Source organism: Rhopalosiphum padi, chromosome 1, assembly GCF_020882245.1.
Source record: "Rhopalosiphum padi isolate XX-2018 chromosome 1, ASM2088224v1, whole genome shotgun sequence".
Classification (NCBI taxonomy): Eukaryota; Metazoa; Arthropoda; class Insecta; order Hemiptera; family Aphididae; genus Rhopalosiphum; species Rhopalosiphum padi.
This window is the reverse complement of record NC_083597.1, coordinates 82,195,341-82,214,856: the sequence shown is the minus strand read 5'-3', so window position 1 is coordinate 82,214,856 and position 19,516 is coordinate 82,195,341. Positions and strand designations below refer to the sequence as shown.

The window sequence follows — 19,516 nt, the reverse complement described above, 5'->3', positions numbered from 1 at the left end:
GTCTTTTTCGACAGATAAATGAAGCAACGATTGATATTATAGTGTAGTAAGTGTATACATAATCAAGGTAGTAAAACTACTAAAACTACACTATCTATTTCTAGTATATTCATAACCAGTGACAAATTCTATTTAATTAGGTTCATATTATGATTGTTTATTCCAAATGTTTATAAAATATAATATTGTTTTAATTTGATTGGGAAAATATCAATTAAATAAAAGGAGAACATTTATACAGATAACAAATTTATAGTTTTGATAAATTTAAAATGTGTCAATTATAAATAATACCAATGCTTTACTGTTAAAATGTACTTATAAAGATATTAAATATATTACAATTAATTTGAAACATATCAAATTATATTTTTTATGATCTACTTGAGATACAAAACAATTCATTTTACAGGGGTATTTATAAAAAAATATTTCAATTTTGCTCCTCTATTAATAGCAAACATTAAATGCATGTATGCATGTGATATGCACATTAAAAACAAAACAAAACAACAAACTTTAAGAATAATTCAATGCGAAATAATCAATGGTTTCTATCTTCATCATTGACGTAATAATGTTGTTGTGCAATAATGGTTTTATCAAACATTAGTGTGCACTAAGCACTTTATGTATTTTATTACTACGCACTATGCAGGGCCCTATAGTATTTATAAAAATGCTCACAAGCGTCATATTGATTAATCCCCTTTAAACACATAAGTATTATATACAAATTAATAATAGGGAAATGCATAGTTTTTTGATAACTCTTCCTGTGTACATTTTTGTTTGAAAGAAAGAGAGAGATTATTAACAAAAAAATTGTTTATATACATTTTTATCTACTTATGCATTTGCTTCCTCTATTAGTAATTAATAATATAGTTGTATCTGTTTTTTTATTCAATGAGGTCAGAGATAAGATAAAACCATCCAAATTTCTTGAACTTGCAAAGGTTATGTTATTGTGCAATACTTAGGAGGTTAAGACGCAAATAGAAAATATACAAAAATTGTATTGATATAATACAAACATAAATAATTATTTGATCTAATAAAAACTGTACAAAGAAGTGTCTACAGAAGATTCAATAGTTCATGAAGTTTTTTTTATTTAAATTTAATATACAAAAATACATAATATTAGTTATTATAATAAAGAAAACATACATTGCCAAGAAATTGACATTTTATAATTTTTCATCATTGTTGATCACTTTATCGAATCTAAAGTATGCGTAAGACATGTCAGTGTACAGATTTTTTAATAGTATTTACATACACCAAAATTACAACAATATAGTTATATTGTGTTTTCTATTTCACAATTAAATACAATATCATATGGAAAAAAAATAATATAATAATAGTTTTATTTTTAAACTGTCTAGGATTTGATTGTCTATAAAATTTAACTATTGGAAGGGAGGGAGCAGAGTTCCATCAAAATACAAATAATACAGTTATATAATTTTTTTTTAAATAATACTTATCAACTAAACATTATTGAATTACAATACACGGTACATCATTCAACGTAAGATATTGTAAAAATTATAATAATCATACAATTTTTTTTTTCATAATAACAATTCGTAGGAACACAAAATGTCGATATACAAAACACGACCATAATCCGCATATATATATTTTTTTTTTAATAAATAGTTTTCTTTTGAAATAAATCAAAGTAATATAATAGTTGTAATACTCTACAGGGAAAAAATAAATTAAAATTAATGGGTCTTTTGTACTTTAATGATCACATAAACATTGACTTGATATTAATATATGTTTTTTTTTATTGTTATTTATATTCTAAACGTTAATTTATTGTGAAAAAGAATATTATATTTATCGCGTGTATTTATTTAATTGCACTGCGCTTATCACATTTGTTTCCACATATACATGACTTTTTTCACCTTGAAAGGAGTATGGAATCAACATTTATAATATTAATGTCATCACCTATTGATTGCTTGATATAAATATATTTTTATACTTGTCACACATAAATATAATATATCCTCAATTTCATGAAAGAAACACACACATTACATTAATACATACGTATAGTGTAGACATTTAGAACTTAAATACAATATGTGCATGTATGTATGTATTAAAAACTATATTTATTTGTATATCACAATTAATTAGGTACAATTATATTGTTTCTGTGTTAATATATTTTTATTTTTTTGTAGTTATTGCATACATTTCAAATTACAACACTGAGAATTTTGTAAACTATTAATTATAACAACAGCACAAAGGTATTCAACACACATACATTCATATATAATTGTATAAAAGCTTTCATATTTTACAGTATTATATATATTATGATAAAGTGTGTGTCTTAAATTTAAAACAAACAAATAAATATTTAATAATACCTAACGGTAATGCATATCTTGTAAGGAAAATAGTATATTACCAAGGGGGAAGAATTTGAGATCATATCTGTACGGTATAAATTTATAATATTGGATATTGTAGTGTTACAATGTGAGCAGTAAAACAGGATACAGTGCGTTGACTTTAGTCTTCACTTTTCAGATGGAAAACAACACATAAAGAACTAGTAGGTGTTACAAGTAATCTACCATCCATGCTATGCACGTCTCAAAATATTTTACAAAAATAATGATAAAAATATATGAAAAAATAAAATAGTTATTTTAAAAACTATTAAATGGTTATACAATTGTATAACATACAGATATGATTAAAATTGTATCATAGAGGTAATATGAATTATTACTATTTCAAGAGCTGTATACAGTGTTTATTCATTTTGATATGCTATATTATAGAAGGTAGATACTGCTTGCTTTACTAACATGCATAAAGTATTCAGAGTAGACCATGGTACTTTTCCATTGTCTCGTGTGAGCTATTGAGAAAAACAACATTGTCCACTCTGTCTATAGATATATATATATATAAACATATAATATATATATAAATATATAATATATATATAAATATACACACATAATATACATCATAAACTAGTTTTAAATTTTTTGTTTTTAACGGATCTTACAAAGTTCATAATAACAATTATTATTGCTTTTACATTGACTACTGAATACCATGTTAAACAAGTTAAATAGAATATGTTATTTCCATTTAATATTAGGTATGCTTACATGCTAAATATTTGGTCTGTCATGCTTAAATGCAAGACAAAAGTTATCACAATATAAATATTATATTATATTTTAAATGACAATAATTATTAATGATTTTTTTTATTATTATTATTCTCTCTAATATTACAATTAAATTATAAGTCCTAAAGGTGCTTGATTGAATGTTACGAACTAGTTAATCTAGGAACTGATCGCGCAAAATTATTATATCCATTAGGATTACACGTTAATAACTAATTGTAACACTGAAATATAAAATTTTTGAGTCCGAACAGTGCAAACGGTAGATGTTTTTTAACGATTCAGTCAAATTTTTTACAATAACGTTATGGTACGTTAGAAAAAGAAAAAAGAGAAAAAAGAAAATTAGTAATTTGATGGTCGAGATAATTAAAATACCTAAACCGTAGGTATTTTACCTGTAGAATTGTGTCATTATTTTATAGGTCACACACCTTTTGGATGAGAATATTTTGTGTCAACAGGAACTGTATATGTCGTCTGTGCATTGTATTAATGCAAATTTCATTTGGTGACTGGTACTTGGACAACATAATGCATCAGTCGGGTGGGCAGACTACCTGCATTTAATTGATAAAACTCTACTAGTTGTAAAAGGTCATAAAATTTGATCACACCGTTGTCTAGCGTAAAACAAACTTGATCATTAATTGGATCCATTTGCTGTAAAAATATTTATTAAATTTAATTTATTGTAATAAACTTATAAAGAAAAAAAAATAAATTTGAATACATACCGCTACAATAGGTGTATGGATAATTTTACCACCACATTTGAATGTTAGTACATATGATCCACATTTACTTTTGCTCTCTCGTATTAAAAATACTCTGAAATTTTTATTTTAAGATAAGTTAAGTTAAATATTTATAAATATGTTTTTTGTACTTACCCATCCTTATTCCCAAGTCCATTAAGGACATTGGCAGCTTGATCACGGCTCATGTTTTTATGATACCATGGCTGAGATAGGTGAATATCATTTTCAAGTTTTGTGACAGCTGTTTGAAGACCAGGAGTAGTTCGACCACTGGATCGCCAGCTTCGTCGCACACTACCAGTCTCTGCTTGAGCAATGGCAAGTGCTTCTTTGGGATCTTCTACAATACGACCAACATTACCAGAAAAGTCCATAGCTACGTGGGACCGTACGCTCTCATTGGGCAATGGCTTCTTATTATATTCATATTCATTAGCATCGTTGTGCTTCTTCACAAATGATCGGTAGTTGTCTCTTAATTGTTTTCCGTACTACATAACCACAAACAGATATATTAAATTAATTACTCTTTATTTCACAAAACAAGTTTAACACTCACTTTCGACAATCTCATAGCGCACATCCAATAAGATTGAGTTCTATTGGAACTGCACGCAATGTACTGCTTTATGCCACTAGCGGGCACCAAACATAGGCAGTGATCTGTAGGGGCGCCTGCTACCCTTTTAGTAGTGGTGAATATTCTGAAGTCACCTAGGTAAGCCCAGACTTGTACTTGACATTTATCTCGTGTTCCAGACTAAAAAATATAGTAAAATATATATTAAAAAAATAAAATTTCAAACTAGTTAGGCAGAAATAAATGAAAAATAACACCTAATGGTATCCTTCAAGTGGGAAATATGACTATTAATATTATTTTATTAGCTTCATAGAATAATTTTATACCGAGAAATAAAGAAAAAATAATATGATATTGTGTCAACACAAACATGAATTCAGCTAGAAAATGTTTTAAATCAGCTATTTTTAATATTTATAAACCTACCTCAACATAAAAATCATGAACTATAATAACTATATGCCGTTATATGCATTATCATAAGCATAAAATCTATGATCAGTACAAATTTATTGGATACATTTAAAAATTAAACATTATCAAACTGACTATTTTTGTTTTTTTTCTTAATCTTTTAAGATTTTTAAATTTTTAATTAAATTCATGTTTAAATACATTCAGGCGACACCGTTGAGTACGAGCATCGGAGTATTATGCAAAGTATGATTTAAATTATAGTTAAAAACTAGATAAAAAATTAAACGAACTCACATATTATTTACTTCAGTGAATTGATTAACAATCACGATTATAAAAGTATTTTACCTTCAATGTTAATACAATAGACCATAAAAACATAAATTTATCGACAAAAAAAATGAATTCTTTTTAATCAGAACATCTGTGATATAAAAAAGTACATTAAATAAATAGGTTACATTTATAGTTTTTGTAAAAAAAACTGTATTACTACACTAGGTAGTATATAAACGGTGTGAAAAAAATATGAATACCATATTATATATATAGGTTAGGAATACAATTAGACAAAAACGATTAAATATTTCAATAAAAAAATTCGACAAAACTTTTATGAGGAATACCGTGAATGATATTTAAAAAAATCATGTCTGGGTATAATGATAAATAATATTCTGGGTACATATTTTTTAAAATTTGTAATTCCAATTTTTTTTAAATAGTTACTTGAATAATATTAAACTTGTTTAATGTATAATTAGTATTTATAGTAGAAGTAAAAAGATTTTATAAATTAATTTGTCAGAAAAAGGCCTTTAAGAACAATGAAGCTAATTTAAGGTTTTCCCCGGGTAATAAAATCTTAATATATAGAATATAAGATGTAAATATAAATGTATTATAGTAAATAAAAACAGGATCATTAAAAGAATCACAATTAAATTGTTATAAAAATATATTAGTCACATTATTATACTAAAAACGCATAATATATTTTAACATTAATACAACTTATGTATAAATTATAAAACAATTATTTATAGAATAGAATCATTATTCACTAAAATTAATAACATTATACTTACAAATTAAAACCTACACCGTAGTTAAATACTCAAATTGAACAACGGCAATTTCGACTTCAAAAATGTATAAAATCATTTTACGAGTGGTATATTCCAAAATTAAATATTACAATAAATCGCTGTTCCTACACAGGATTCACGTTATGAAATAAAAAAATGATTCAGTTCCAATTCAGATGAATGAATGCAAAACGTTTTTTTAGAGAAAAAAAGAATTTTTATTTTTAACACAATATGACTTTCCAATTGAAATTTTCGTGGGCTCATAGTCTGTTAATCAACTTTTACTTAATCAAGAATGCCTATATAATTTCAGACTTCAAGAAAACGAAACTTATGGTATTAAACAAAAATAAACGCTGTAGGCTATCGAATGATGACTGACGAGTAATCGACTGATGCCACATCCACTGTCGTCTATCATTCTATCGACAATCGACCATCGTTATAATATGCCGATCCAAGTTATTTATAGTAGACAATTGATACCAAGAACATTGTGATCATAAAAATTAAGATAAGATTTAAAATTTAGATATCGGACAATTATTTTTGTCGTACATTATTATCTTTGTACGTTATTATTAAAATAGATTAATAATTATGACTATGGGAAATACACAACTAAGTTCAAATTTGGAAATATTCTGATGTAAATTTATATCTTTAACATATTATATATATATATATATATATATATATATACGTACTATATGTATTATAAAGTATACATAATACTTATGTATTGTATCATTACCAACAGCCATGTGATAAATTTAAAAAAAATTGTTAGTATACGATTTTTAACCTATAACTAACGAATCCTAACACAATTTCTATCATTACTGCTAAAATGTGAATTCAAATTAACATAAAAAGACAACATTATTGAGGATACGGCGTTATTAATCGTTACGAAATGAGACAATAATTATTAGCACATCATTAAAAGTTACTAAACTATAACAACGGCATACGATAAAATTGTAATATATCAGTGCCACGGTTTTGTATTATAGGTATAGAAATTAGGAGTGGCCACGCAGTTAGAGTGCAATCAAAATGCATTGTGATCAATCAACTCCAAGGACGAATTTATGACGCATCGAGACTAATATCTATAAAAATGGTGCGCGACGGTCCGAGTGCATAACGTTATATACTTATATACATATATAGTCACCAAGCCTCAATGTGTTATATTATATTATATTAATGCATGTGCATGTGCATGCCCGAGAGATACGGACAGAGATTGATTACGATAGATAATAATTTAATAACAACAAGCATAATAAGACGTGCCTCCCCGCCGGGTCAGCGAACATGCATTTTGCAGCGTTTCGTCTACTACAACGAAGGTAACAAATTATTGCTAACAGAATTATGATGTCTTGACGACCGCATGGATTTCACCGAGGTCATATTTCGAAGTAAATGCAGTAAGTAGTATATTTTATTAGATTTAGACGGCAACATTTTTTGCCATATTTAAATAATAAAATATAATAGTAAAACATAATATAATATTATCAAGCACGAGACTATAAAAAACGTAATGTACCGATAACGTTTTATCAATTTAAAGAGAAAGAGTATTGAAACCCGAGTACCATAGGCTACCGTATACATGGTGGAGTATACAGTTGTATAAATTATTATACTATCGCCAAAAACAATATATTGGACATGGTTTTTGTTTACTTTTACTATTTCATTTTAACACGTACCGGAATAATCGGTAACGCTGACTGTATTCTGAACATATATTTCAAAACTAGGAAGTTATTATTCTTAGGCCAACTCAAAACAATTGAACACACAATGAATAAACATCTAAATGAGTTAAGTAAATTGTATAAAATTAAATTTTTGATTTAAAGTTTAAATCGTCTAATAACTGCCACGTCGTCAGTAGATAATTCCAGACAAAGAATTCTGCAATGTACTTTAAGTTGAAAATTATACTCATAGGTACATAAAAAAATAAAAAAAATAAAGGTATATCTTTTTCAATCAACATACCAGATGTATGAAGACATATTTTTGGTGAGATTTAGTATAATAGGCAAGCACGGATAATTCATCAATATTAATAAGTAATACCTTGGTTATTATAATAAATAATAATATAATATAATAATGCGGGTAATCTATAATATAAAATTATAATATACCTATGTATAAAGACCTACAACATATTTTATTAACAGTAAATTTAATTATAATAGTAAAAAGCATGATACACCCAGGTATATTATATTTTATGTATAACACAGGTACCAATAATTAAGATAAGTAGCAAAAAATGTCAATTACCTATATAATATTTATTATAATCTTATATACACGAGCAGGCGATAAATTTACAAGATCAAGTAAGTAATATTATCGAACAAACGATGAATCTCAATTAGACAATTTGCTTATCGATACAGATACGATGACGTAAAGCAGGGCCCGTCTGCTTTGTAGAAAAAAAATTTACGGAACCAATAAAAAATAACAGGCAATAATTATTGTGCAATCAGACACTCGAGTTGTTAACAAATATAAATAGTATCACACATACACATACACGATACACACACTGTATACGAATTACGAATACCCATGGATCGCAAATGTAAGATTTCGAAAAGATAATCACACTTCAGTCGTGTGCCGCGTGCGTCAAGTATGGTTGATATGAAATAGCGCACATACGTGATCAAGCCAGAATTTTAAGCGATATCTACCTATTTAATATTAATCAGCCCATTTGTCTGCACCACCCCCCTCTTTGTTGTACAATTAATCCCAATAAACCAGTAGTTAAATTGATATTTTCAGAAATACACAAAATATTTCATATAACATTTTATTACTAATTAAGAGCAGTTAAAGCATCTTTACTGATAATTTGTATTAAATAACTCGTACTATAACCATAGTTCCAAGTGTTTCAACTTACAACCAATATTATAATATTATTTAATAATATTTTATTACTGTTTCACATATTTTGTATAAGATATGTATAATATTTAGAAAAACTAGATAAAATGTAGATGACAGGTGATTAATTTTAATCATTATCCCTAATTAAAAATATTTGGAGATGCCTTATAAAGATACACCTTGCACACGCAGAGGTGTCTGCTGGGATTAAGTGTATATCAGAAAATAATAAGTTCCATCAGGCTGGAAAATGTAACCGAATTGCAATATTTGAAGAAACATGCAAGGTAAATTTATTGAAATGTACCTATGTTTTTAATCGAATAGTGACGTACCCCCACCTATACAAAACACGCGTCACGGTCACGATCGCCAGACTATTATCACACAATGTCTCAATACGTATTTATCGTCTTATATTGTCAACACCCACATCTTGTATAATCTTTAGTATGTGTCGTCTACCATGAGTAAACCCCACTTGACATTTTACAGCGAAATAATTATTGTTTATTAATTAATTATTTTGTTCGTATATGGAGAATCGTAATAAACGAACATAAATAGCAATCGATGCACTTATATATAGGTAGGTATGTGGAAAAACACGTGGTCGGTGATTTTAATTTTTAACTTTAAAAAAAAATAAACTTTTGGTCGGAATTTTATATAATAACGATGATTCATACGCGAGACCTTCGTGGTTGGCCGTAATACGCGCGATCGGTTTCTCGATAGGCCTCTATCTATTTCGGCCATAGACAATAATATTATACTAGTATTTTTCACATTAATAAACTTCGCTCAACGCTTTCCTTGGTTAGTGGGCGCGAACTTCAATACGATATGCCACGTTCACAAATTATTATTATAAATATATATGTGTGTATGTTCTCGCGCGAACACAAAGATACTGTTAGAGTATTTTTAATTTTAAGCTATGCAACAAATAGGGCCATGAATAAGTATAGTAAAAAAACTGACAACTGTTTTTTCATAGTATTTAAAATAAACTACAAATTTTAATCTCTTTATTTTTTAGTGGAAAAATATTGAATATATTTTTACAAAACTATTTGTGAGTAAAAATTATATTTACGAATTTCCATATTTTAAAATTCATCAGAAGACAAACTATTTTTACTTCTTAAAAAATACTCACCCTAGAAAAATAATAAAATAGGTATATATTTATTTGTAACCTAACATAGATTAAGGCAATAAAAACAGTTTATAATGCTTATATAGCTAAATGTATAAATACAATAAAATAAATACATTGATACATAGAATATGATTAAAAAAATAAAGTTGAAATTTGTAATAATTTTTAAGTATAAAAAATGTGGGCAAGGAAAACATGTAGTTTTTCAAATTTTTATTATACACTAAGTGCTAAAAATAAATTTTATGTATTATATAATACAATTTTAATAAGCTAAAGAAAAATTATAGTAAAAAATAATTTAGACAACTGATTTTTTTCCATTTTTTATTTGCTATTTAGAGTAATGTATGATAAAATTATTAAAACGTTCAACAAGTTCATACATTTAAAATGATTTATTACAAAACACGGCTTAATAAATTATTGTAAATATTTTATAAGATTATTTTACATTTTCTAATTAATATATATTTGACCAATAAAATCTTAACAAGTATTTAGTTTTTTATTTATTATCCATCACTAAAAAAGAAACAATAAACGAATTTATGTTTAAAAAAAACATTATTCTACAACAAGATTTAGTCACATCAAGGTCTTCCAATTTCATTAAGTAAGCTTCCGAACAACCGAACGTGATGTAAAATATTTTATAGAAATTTATTTTGCTCGTTGTTTTAATCCGCGTTCATCTTTTACATTACTGGTTATCATATACTGCCGAACTAAAATTTTATTTACGCATTTGGTATAAATAAATATAATTTTAATATGTATAGTAGGTGCCATTTAACATTATTTTTAATGGCCATAACTTTAAATTTATATTAAATATATAATATAATAATATTACATTACATAAAATTAATAAAAAAATTAAAATTTTTACATTTTTACTAAGTAAATACTTAAAAATAAACGATGATCATCAATTAATGTATATGGAAACTAAAATGTATTTTAAAATATGAAAATGACAAGTTACTGAAGAAATATGAAATGCATACTTTAATATCTTTAATATTTAATCGTTCTAATAGCAACGTTAATAAATAATAATTATTATATTAGAAAATTCTAACTAGATATAAAACAACTATTTTTTTGCATAATTTATTTTACTTCAATAATTTTATGTTATATTATTATGAGCAGTAATGTTGATAAAGGGACTTGGTACTAAACATTTTTTAGTTTAATACATTATACTCATATTAGTTATATTAAAATGTATCTTTGAATTTATACTACGTTGGTAAATAATTGAATTTGAATAGGTATTGATAAATAGTATATTTAGTAGTAGTTAATTAATAAACTTTATTATAAAATAAATTTTGTTTCGAGGTCAATTGTGTATTACAAACATAGAGAAATAGTAAATTATTAAAAAAATTCGTTATAAATATTATTTAATGTAAAATAAAGTCAGTTTGCAATGAAAAATTATAAACTAAGAAAGGTCGATTACTCTTGTAAAACGTTTTGTCGATTAAAAGCAACATTTACTCGTATAGTGTTGCACTCGATTATCTGTATTTCACCGTAAGTAAACCATCCATCATCAATGACAATATTAACTATTCAAAAAATTGAGAAAATTAACATTCGTTTGAGAGAAAATTCTCGTTATTCAATTAAATTATTATATTATCCTCTGCATATTAGTATTTTTTTACATTGATCAATTCTTTTAAGATAGTACATTTTTATCATTAAGTAGTAAAATATTTATGATATGGAGATAAGTGATCAATAATTCATGCATAGCTAATGAATATTAGTTGTTGAAATACGATAAATATAATCTAATTTCATATATTATATTAATGTATTAATACTTGATAAGGTTAAAATTGCAAAATAACTAGGTAGAAAAGAATATTACTACCTACTACATATTGGAATTTGGATGGCTTTATCAACATGATATTGTCTACAAATAATTAGGTAATTACTTACGATGTTACACAATACTATCACTATATTATTGTTTATACACATGTATTAGATACTTTAATACGTAAAACAATTGTATTAGTAACAATTTCTCACGATAATGTAATACATTTTTTCTTTACATATTTCATGTAACACATATAATATTTCGTATTGACTACTACAAGGGGGGGATGATTATTATTATACCATATTACTGGAGGCTAAAATAACTAAAACTTTATACTGCATACATTTTAATTGACGTACAAAGCAGTGAAGCCTTATTCCCTCACACACCCCAAATTAAAGTTGAAATCAAGCAAACCTTAAATCGATATAAGTAATTTTTTTAATTATTGATTTTATAAAGTCAATACAGTATACTTATTACTTATCCGTTATAACTCAAAATTTATAAGCTATAGTATAAGTATAACTTCTATAGAATAATCCTAATAGGCAAATAAAATATACAGAAATGCTTAATTTCTTAAATTTACATACACATTTTTATTAATTTTGAACTCTTGAACCTAGTTTTGGTTACATTATTTAACAAATATTAAAAAATAACGACTTAGAAATATTTTAAATTTATTATTAAGGACCTTTCCTCTGGAGACTTCTCAAAACAATATAACTAAAATAATATAAATTATAAATTATACATAACAGTATCAACACTTAATTCATCACATAGATTATTTGTTATTATTTATTTCCCCGTTATAAGCAATTATTAAATTGTACTTGCACTAGTCACTTTATAGAATATAATTAAATATACAAATGTACTTCTTTCTAGTTAAATTTTAAATAAAAAAATAGAAGATGTTACATTATAAAATAGGTAGATCAATATATAATATATATTAGTATTTTTGGACTTATCTATTTGGTACCTGTCGGTTGTCTGCGTTGGCAATTTTCATTAATAGAGAAAGAGAGAGAGATGCATGCGCTCTCTTTCTCTCTCTCTCTCTCACACACACACACACACACACATGTACATTATATTATGTATAATTGTGAAAGTATCCTCATGCCATCGGCTACTAGACAAAAGCAGTGGTTGTGTATATATATGCATGGAGTACACCTTCACTAGCAAAGTATAGGCGGGGACAGAAAAATAAATTGGTGGTCTTTTTTATCAGGTTCTAACCGCAGGTTAAATACGTGCAAATAGAAACAAAAAAAAAAAATTGTAAAGGAAGGAGTGGTCAAAGTGTAGTTCAGCGCGTGTGTAGAGAATGATAGAGCTGATAGAACAATAGTGCTAGCTAGAATAGGATTTGATTGCAATGTCAGTTTCTAATTAGTTATCTTAAAAAAGTATAAACAAACATTTGTGTATTTAATCTATCTACTCCATCTTGATAAAAAGTATGTGAAATATATTACCTTGTAGAACAGAAATACATTTAGGTAGTAATAAATAATAACATATATAAGCTATCGGTATTAATAATTAATAACGAATTATTCCCTGATGAAATACAATACATATATAAAATAAAACAAAATACTTTTTTATACAGTTTTAATACTTTTAAGTTTTTGTTGAGATTGAGCATTCTATTAAAAATTTACAAATGATAAATACACTATGATTTTTATTATACGAAAAATAATTTTCCTATAAATATTGAATCTACAATAACTAAATAATTTGAATATTAAAAATTAAATTACTAGTAAAACCAAGTATTAAGTAGCTACCTATCGATCATAACATTTTTTTTTTACTATTGTTAAAAATAAAAACGATCTATACACATAATATATTATATAATAGTTATCATGATACTAAAATACACTTGTAATGTGAATTTCTTGATAAGGAGGCGGTATCAAATTGATAATACACCGTATAAAGTTTAAAGTATATACTATATATAAAAAATGAAATAAAATTTATTTATTTTGTCAGAGTAATAAGTCATAATTCCAGTTTCTTTTGAATCAGCGAGATGGCTCATAAGAATTATTAAAATCACAAAGTGTTGTCTGCGAAACCATTTATAGTCTGCGCTCAGTGAATAGTAACGAAAATATATTTATAATTTAAATTATAAACCAAGATGTACCATAAACAGAGTTTTTGGTGATTAAATTAAATTAAACTGTAAATAATAATATAGCATCATAGCCAGTTATCACGGTGTTTATACTCGCATACAGGCGTCATTAACGAATTGATTCCTAACAATCCTAACTCATATTATAGTCGTTTAATATATGGCTAGATGAAGTGTATTATATTCTAAATTATTATTTAAAAAATAAAGATTTATGAAATATGTATAATTAGGAGCATAGATGCTCTAAGCACAGAAAACAATGATAGTATTGTATACAAAAAATATATTATATTAAAATAAATTTTAGCCCACTAAATAATAGCTGTTAGGTAACCCTATATTTGCGGCTGTGACCTTTGGGCTTTGTGCTATGGTATTTTACAAGATATGAGATAAGGAAATTTTAATTTACTGCAAAGTATATAATTATTATAGTTTTTAAATTGTTCCAAAGGTAAAATCAAATGAATTTGTTTGAAGTTACACTTTATCGATCACAGTTAAAATGTAAGAGTAAAATTTTAACTTACATTTTCAATATAAATAAATTGCACATAAAATGTATTAATGTATAATTGGTTAAATATATTTAAGCTTTTTTTCATATTATATCGTTAGAAAAAGTTTTTTTGTATGGCTTTGTTAGCAATAAACCCAACAATAACCTACATTTTCCTGACGGGTTAACCGTTAAATAAAGTATATTTTATTGTTTTATTTTTTTATGTGACATAATATACCAGTATACCACCACCATTAACGACCTATAGGACAAAACAATTTGTTACTAAATTAAACACAAATGTCTTTCAGTTTCACATGTCATAGCTATGCAGTGTTCTTAAATGCAGCTCTCAACCATAACAATAAATTTACAAAATTATCTTAATTGCAGAGGTTTATTACTTTATCTCTTTCCGGATACAAAACCAACTCGCGGTAAAATTGTACGCTTTAATCGATTTTTCTCTCTCTCTTTCAACATAATTTGTCATAATTATGAACGTGCCTCATACTAATTCTTGGGTTAGAATAGATTTTCATTCGTACACAAAGGAAATTTAATTTTTCAGTATATCTGGATTTCAGTAATCAGAAACATAAATAATAGGTAACAATAATTGTAATAATTATTTATTTCAATATATATATATTTTTTTTGACAGTATACTCGTCAGTATGTATTTTGATGTTGCTTTAAAACAGAATTAGCGGAAGAATAAACTCGATAGTATATTATTATAATGTCATAGAAGCTTTGATATATAAATTATATGAACACAGACACTACCTATAATATATTATATATGAATATATTACTCAGTATAAGAACTACACTGAATTGATCGTTCAGTTTAACAGTATAAATGTTTAATAAATTTCAAATGGTAAGTTAATTTTTAACAATATATGCCAGGTTGCATAAAAATAGATTAATTTAATGTTTCAATAAAAGTTATTGGATCAACCACTGGTCACTAAATCATGTTTAAGGGACCATTGATTCATTAAATGTGTATTCATGCAACTCGGCATTAGACTACCTAAAATATTAAACTTGTAAACTTTTGTTATCTAGTATACATATTAATTGACGAAAACGTAAATATGTAATCTAACTTATGAAAATTATGATTTACTATTATCGTTTGAAATGACAAATTAATGAAACGTTTCAAATCCAAGTACTGTAAAATTTAGACATAATTCGTTTTGATACGCATTCGTAACTGTAACCTGCAGTACAAACCGCTAAAACGATCATCTAACTGAGACTACTGAGAGGAAGAATCGTGTAAATCTACGAGAAAGAAAAAACGAACAAATTGGGTCGAAATTTTTTAGGTCTCGTACCTAGGTACCTATATTTCGATTTATGAAATCTACGGAAATTTGAGTCCACTCTCGAGGGAAATTTAAACGCTGATCGAGCGTCAAAATATAGATCGTTAATCGGCGAGAATGGATAAAATTTCAACGCTGAGCACACACTTCTGTATTGGACGCTTGTGCTTTATGACTTATGCTTATCAACAACACCTACACAATTCGCATGGCAATACACTGATTACACTGCGTAAAAACGATTCGGTTTCGAAACGACGAAAATTTCCTCGATCCAAATCATATTAACATCGCAGGCGCTCGTCGTAACAAGTGGGTCGTACGTACCTTCTCCTCTTGTTCCTGGGCAACCGATTGTAGCGATCCGAAACGGTTGCACTTGAAATTTTTTTCGGAAAATTCACTGGCGGTTTTCACGTCCCGTACATGGCGGTCGGTTTTAGCTGTGGTCGACGACGCACGGAAACGCCAGCGACTGACGTTCCTCTGGGACTTGTACGGCAATTGAGTTGTAGGTAGTAGACGATAGTAATATTATAATAATAATAATTATTATTATTATTATTGTTGTTATCGAGGAAAACGACGACGCCAAATCGGCTCGGTGGACGGATGGCGATAAGTGAAATACTGTAATATATTTTGTGTATCTCGCGACAGCACGCGATTACGACGGAGGCGGCGACAATAGTTGTACGCGGTCGGAGACGACGACGACGATTGGGTTTTGAACGCGGCGGATAGGCATCGGGGCCGCCGGACGAACACTTACACAAAGGAACAGCTGATATCGAACGGATTGGGCCGTCGTCGGTACTAGTAGCGATGGTGGTGGTGGTGGCGGCGGAGGTGGTGCCGGTGCTGCTGCTCACTCGCTCACTCACTCGATGGCTGGCTGGCGGACCGGCCGGTAACACCGCCACCACCACCAACGTCACAGCCACCGCCGCACGCGTATAACGGTTGAATTGTGCGATCCCCGTCACCGCCATCCAACCGCACAGCTGAACCCACAGTGTAGGCGACTCGCGAACGTACAATTACCGTATCGCGCGACCGACCGGTTTTTTTTATTTACCATTGTTTTGTTCGTTTGTTTGTTTTTTCACCGGACAAATACGACAATAACTATTGCTAATTAATACTAATAGTATTACTACTATTTATAACCAATGTATTCGACAGTGCCTATTCGAAATAATCATAAGATATACCTACCATGGAATATAAATTACGATTTATAAACAATACAATACAACTACATAAAGGACAGTCCGCCCGGACTCCATATCGGGAAAGCCCAATGTATTAAATAATAATGGAAAAAAATGAATGAAAAAAACACTATTCAGTGATGGCGTGGTATGAAAAAGTACAAGTTCTTTTAATTACCCAAACGTATTTTAATAGTGTCGATTGAGTTAAAATATTTTTAAGCTATAAAATGAAAATATCTAATGGTGATAATTTCAATTTCTTTATTAAATATCTGAAAATCATTAGGCACATATTGCTATTTTTTGAAAATTATAAATATATTAAATTGCAGTTTAATATGTCGGAGATGTCATATTTTCTTCTTAAAATGAGCAAAATCAAAGTTTTTGAATATGTATTATTCTTATACTTAGGTTGGTTAGATGAATCCATACAAAAAACTTAAATAATGATAAAACAATATAAAAACGACGATTGAATCCGTCAACTGTTATATATTTTATTCATGCACTCGCGATCGATCATCGATCGAATCCAATAAGGTCATAATTATACCTAGTCAATGATGAATGATGATATACAGGGTGTCTCATCGCGCAGTTTATCCTCGCTTGCCTACAAAATACTATGCATTTCTACCTGCCTGCTGTTTGACGTCTTATAATATTAACTTAATCATACATTATTTGAATGCAAATATAATAAATGTGTATGTATAAAATATAAATAAGTATATTTATATTAATATAATTTTTAATAAGATAACAAATTTTTATTTTTTATAGTAGAAAATCAAAAACTGTACATTGATAAGTATATAGGGACGACTCTCACACAATATACTTATCTATCATATAACATATTTCAATAAAATTATCAATTAGAAAAAGTTTATGACGAAGTTAAGTCCACCAAAACACCCTAATAGGACTCTCCCCCACACATAGCACTCTGAACATGCCATAAATATATTTTTGAAAAAATCGTAAAGCGGACCGCACCAAACACATCAGCTGCGCGCGAGACCACAAAGACGATTAGCAGCGCGAATATTATACATGTGGGCCGTGGTATACGTAGCAGATGGTGCAAAAACGTATTCAGACCGTTTTCCATCCCTAAAACAGAATTCAAAATTGGCGATGACGTGGGTGTCGTGTGTGATGGGTACGTGGGTGTATATAAGTACTATACAACCCGTACTGAATCAATGACTTGGATATTATGTCGATTAAAAATACCTCCCTATACCACCCTTGTAAGTTGTAACGGACATATATATCGCATTCATAGGCAATGTATACCAACAATTTAAAAATTCCACTTCTTATATGGCCGTCTTCAACCTTGTGACAGTAGGTATAATGAAAGGATTAATCATAATTTAGTGTAATTCTAAATATTAGAAAAAAAATTGTTGTTTTCTTATTTAAGATTTTAAAGGTATAACATCAGACTTAAAATATGTGCTCCATATTATTTATACATACATATTTTGTCTATAATGATATAATTATTTTATTTTACATATAAATCAAAGTACGACAATCCCAATTAACTACTCAAAAAAAAATAAAAATACAACCAAATAACTTGGAACAAGTAAAAAAAAAAAATAACATTTTTCGGAAGGTACCGCATCATTTATTATACAATTATTGTTCTACAAGGTCTGTGAAAATAATGTAGTCAAGGATTCGACCTAAAATTCAGTATATATTTTGGTCGACAATATAACTCGATAACACGCAAACTATTATTTTTTTATATTAGAGCAAGTATATGACTACACGTAGAACTTTGTCAAATTGCACACTATTACGTGACTATTTTACCAAGATTTTACTTGGAATTTACACACCTTTACTATACAATAAACATTCATACAGAGCTACTCCATCGACCAACTGAGCAATAGAGATATTGACCGATGGTCGGGGTTGTTTAAATAACGAGAAATAAATAACTAAATAAAGAGTGGCCCGATGGTTGAATTTCAGACAATTTGTTACTTCTTATGGCAATAAATTGGATTTTTTAACTTTGTAATTTTGTAAAGTTGACATTATAAATAATTTTATATAATGAAGGTACTTGGAATAATGTAAATGAAAAATGAAGTAAGTGTAAATATTTTATTTAAAATTACATTTTTTAACTAATGCACTAAAAACTCGTTCGTGATTAGTGTAACTCAAATAATATACCCTTGCCATAATTTTTATACACTGCGTACAATAATAATAGTTTTGAAATGGGCATAGTACCTATAGTATCTATGTT

General features: G+C 27.6%; 1 protein-coding gene across 3 annotated transcripts in view; it reads right to left on the bottom strand.

The window, feature by feature from the left end:
* Nucleotides 1-1,097: 1,097 nt before the first annotated feature.
* The window catches only part of LOC132931946 (growth factor receptor-bound protein 14-like), a 100,181-nt gene continuing 81,762 nt past the window's right edge, over nt 1,098-19,516 (bottom strand). For all 3 annotated transcript variants that reach the window (XM_060998065.1, XM_060998066.1, XM_060998067.1), the window contains exons 8-11: nt 4,509-4,709; nt 4,082-4,440; nt 3,926-4,019; nt 1,098-3,851 (exon numbers count right to left, since the gene is read on the bottom strand). In XM_060998065.1, coding sequence (XP_060854048.1) covers nt 3,693-3,851; nt 3,926-4,019; nt 4,082-4,440; nt 4,509-4,709 — 813 coding nt within the window. In that variant the 3' untranslated portion in view covers nt 1,098-3,692. The remainder of the gene's footprint in view (nt 3,852-3,925; nt 4,020-4,081; nt 4,441-4,508; nt 4,710-19,516) is intronic.